This window comes from Antrostomus carolinensis, unplaced genomic scaffold, assembly GCF_000700745.2.
Source record: "Antrostomus carolinensis isolate BGI_N321 unplaced genomic scaffold, ASM70074v2 scaffold22356, whole genome shotgun sequence".
In the NCBI taxonomy this organism is placed as follows: Eukaryota; Metazoa; Chordata; class Aves; order Caprimulgiformes; family Caprimulgidae; genus Antrostomus; species Antrostomus carolinensis.
This window is the reverse complement of record NW_010321458.1, coordinates 1-3149: the sequence shown is the minus strand read 5'-3', so window position 1 is coordinate 3149 and position 3149 is coordinate 1. Positions and strand designations below refer to the sequence as shown.

At 37.0% G+C, this 3149-nt stretch overlaps 1 protein-coding gene across 1 annotated transcript in view; it reads left to right on the top strand.

The window, feature by feature from the left end:
- DNAJC13 (DnaJ heat shock protein family (Hsp40) member C13) overlaps positions 1–2611 on the top strand; it is a gene marked incomplete at its 3' end in the record, with an annotated part of 32345 nt that extends 29734 nt beyond the window's left edge. Inside the window, exons 37-40 of the mRNA XM_010169952.2 lie at positions 435–619; positions 1199–1273; positions 1454–1573; positions 2432–2611. Coding sequence (XP_010168254.1) covers positions 435–619; positions 1199–1273; positions 1454–1573; positions 2432–2611 — 560 coding nt within the window. The remainder of the gene's footprint in view (positions 1–434; positions 620–1198; positions 1274–1453; positions 1574–2431) is intronic.
- Between the last annotated feature and the right edge of the window lie 538 nt (positions 2612–3149).

The following is a 3149-nucleotide window of genomic DNA, read 5'->3' as shown; positions in this document are numbered from 1 at the left end:
GAACCCTAAGGAATGAAAAATATAATTATTTTAAAAATTATTGCCATGTCCAACTGGAAAAGGTCCTTATAGGCTTACTGTTAGGCAGTCCTGGCCTAAGACAGACAGACATAGCTCCACTAGTGTTTCTTTGGAGACAGACAAACATCACTTGGAAAACTCTGAGCTTGAGAGCTTGCTGAGCTGGAGATAGGTCTTCTTAATCTTAAATGTGTTCTTTCTATGAAGCTCTGTCAGCTTCTAGCATGAACAATCTTATGTGACAAGAAGTCAGACTGTGTGGACTGCTCGCTCTTGCTCCAGTTTTCCCAGGTGTTGGCTTTCTTTGACTCCTAGTCCTTATATATCTGATATATCTTCCACTGATAGTTATGCAGCGATTTAAATTACTTAGACTCTGCATGTATGTAAACTTAGACTTTTTTCTCTTTCAGAGTTGAAACCTTACAAGTATGCAGGCTATCCTATGCTGATAAAGACTATTACCATTGAAACATCAGATGACCTTTTGTTTTCCAAAGAATCTCCTCTGTTGCCTGCTTCTACAGAACTTGCTTTCCATACTGTCAATTGTTCAGCATTAAATGCAGAAGAACTGAGAAGAGAAAATGGAATTGAGGTAAATGGAAGGAAACTTATTGAAACAAATTTTTTTAGTCTTAACTTTTCCACAGCTAAAAATCCTAGATCCTCAGTGAATAGGAAAGCAGATGTAATTGAGAATCACTTTTGATGGTGTTGAGACACTTGTCCGTTTTTACTCTCTTTTCTGGATACAGTAGGAGAAGCCTCTTGCAGAGTCCCCCCAGGTCTACCCCTTTTGGGACCTAGGCTTGTATGTTGAACTGTGGATAAGCAGATTACATATAATGTTTCTCTTGTTCTTCACAAAACTCTGAGAGCTTCTGCATTCTGTATGTGAAAGAAAAGATAATGTGAGCAAGTCACTTGAGCAGAAGAGCTTTTTATTGCACATATTAGTTCACAAGTGAGAGAGAATGAGAACTCTAAAGCACCAAATGCTAGTACCAGCACTTGCAAGGAGTTTTGCCCCTACAAACTATTTGAGCAAGCAGCAGATTTTGTCAAATGTTTCCCTTCAGCCATTAAAAGTGGGCTTATTAGCTAATGTTTTGTTTCTGCCAGCCCTTATCAGTTTTTGTTGTGACTGAACTTAAGCATTGTCTAATCCTCACAGGTATTGCAAGAAGCATTTAATCGTTGTGTAGCAGTCTTGACTCATTCTAGTAAACCAGATGATATGTCTGTCCAGGTAAGTTGCAGCAACTTTTGATTGTATCAGCTTCTCAGAAGACTATATATAGATAATGTAATAAATACAAGTGTGTATATGTATTGTAAAATATAGATATAGTATTATATATTTTAAAAATAGGATTGTAAACATGCATTTCTGTTCTGCCTGGAATGAGTAAAATACTGCTTTTTCTAGGTATGTGGCTATATCAGTAAGTGTTACAGTGTAGCAGCTCAATTTGAGGAATGCAGAGAGAAGATTACAGAAATGCCTAACATCATTAAGGACCTCTGTAGACTGCTGTATTATGGAAAGGTAAGAGCTCCCTTCCTTTGCCTAAATGGGTATTTAACTGTTAAATATTTAGGGGAATTATAAGGGAGATGCAGAGACTGATCAAACCCTTCTGTAAGATTGCAGCTCATCATTATGAGATAAAGAACTCTACTGCCTTGTTCTCAAGACTTGTATTCAAGAATTGAATCCATTTAGTGGGCTTAAAATGCAATCACTATGAAGATTCAGCTGCTCTTGCCTTTTAGCTGACTTATGTCTGGCCAATTGGTTTATTGAGCTAAACCACCAGATAAAAGTACTAGGGAGAGACTTCTAAATTAGCATAAACTCTGGAAACAGTATTCCGGAAGTTTTGTTGGCATTTAGCTCTTTAGAAATTACCTCATGTTATATAAATGCTGAATTTTGTCTGAATTAAGAAAGGAAAGCTTGTCTTGAAATTTTCATATGGGACATGTGAAAACAGAAGACTATGGAAAAAGACTATAGAAAAACAGATTATAGCAATTGATTATAGGTGCTTGTCTGTTCTTTAGTCCCTGCAGAACACATGTATTACCATAAAAAGCTCACCTGGGAATCTCTGCCACCTTCTTGAATTGTTTTCCCACCAGTTCTCCGATGCTTCTTTCTAATCATATGAAATAACTATTCAAATACTCTTCCTTTGAAGGATGCTGATTAATTAGCTGTGTTTCTTGGCTACCAGACACTTACCTTCAACTGCAGATGTTGTTCTGTCTACTTCAGCTTTTAACTCTGTGCTGCTTCGATAGTGCTCTAGAAGTAGCAAGTTTTGGCTTTAAACCTTTGGTAAGGAAGCCAGTTGGCTTTCTTTGGTCACAAGTACTAAGGTGGACTTTTTTCCTTCCTCAGAACATACCACGAGTAGCTTCTTTGGGAGTGGAGTGTGTGAGCTCCTTTGCCTTAGATTACTGGCTACAAACACACTTGTTCCAGGCTGGAGTTCTGTGGTACTTACTGGGTTACCTCTTCAACTATGACTATACGCTAGAAGAGAGTGGTATTCAGAAAAGTGAAGATTCGAATCACCAGGTGATGTTCACAAAGTGCATGCTTTCCAATACCAGTGGTTGTTGCTTGACATCTCTTGTTAACAAAATAAGCGTATTGAAATACTTGAAATCATTGAATTATATGAACATTATAAATCATTGAATTATATGAACAATAATGGTAACAGAGCAGTTTTGGAAGGGGATTTTTGCGTAGTAAATACTGTTTGAGCTTTGGTTTTTGTTTGTTCCTTTTTTTTAAGAGTAGCTCATTTTTTTCAGTTAAAATATTAAAGCTGCCAAAACTTGTGGTTTCTAATAGACTTAGTGCAAGAGATTTTTGTTTACAATGAACAGTAAAAAGAAAAATAATAATTAAAAAAATATACTATCAGAAGAAAATGTCCTTTTCTTTTGAGGCTCAACTGAGGGGGTTGCCTAGTGATACCATGAGCTTACCTGAAATGTCTGCTTTAGGAATGTATTGTCTGTTTGCCCCCCAGCTATGTAAGTGGCTTCACACTTCCATTTCCTTAAATGGTGACCCTAAGTATAGAATCATAGAATGGTTTGGGTTG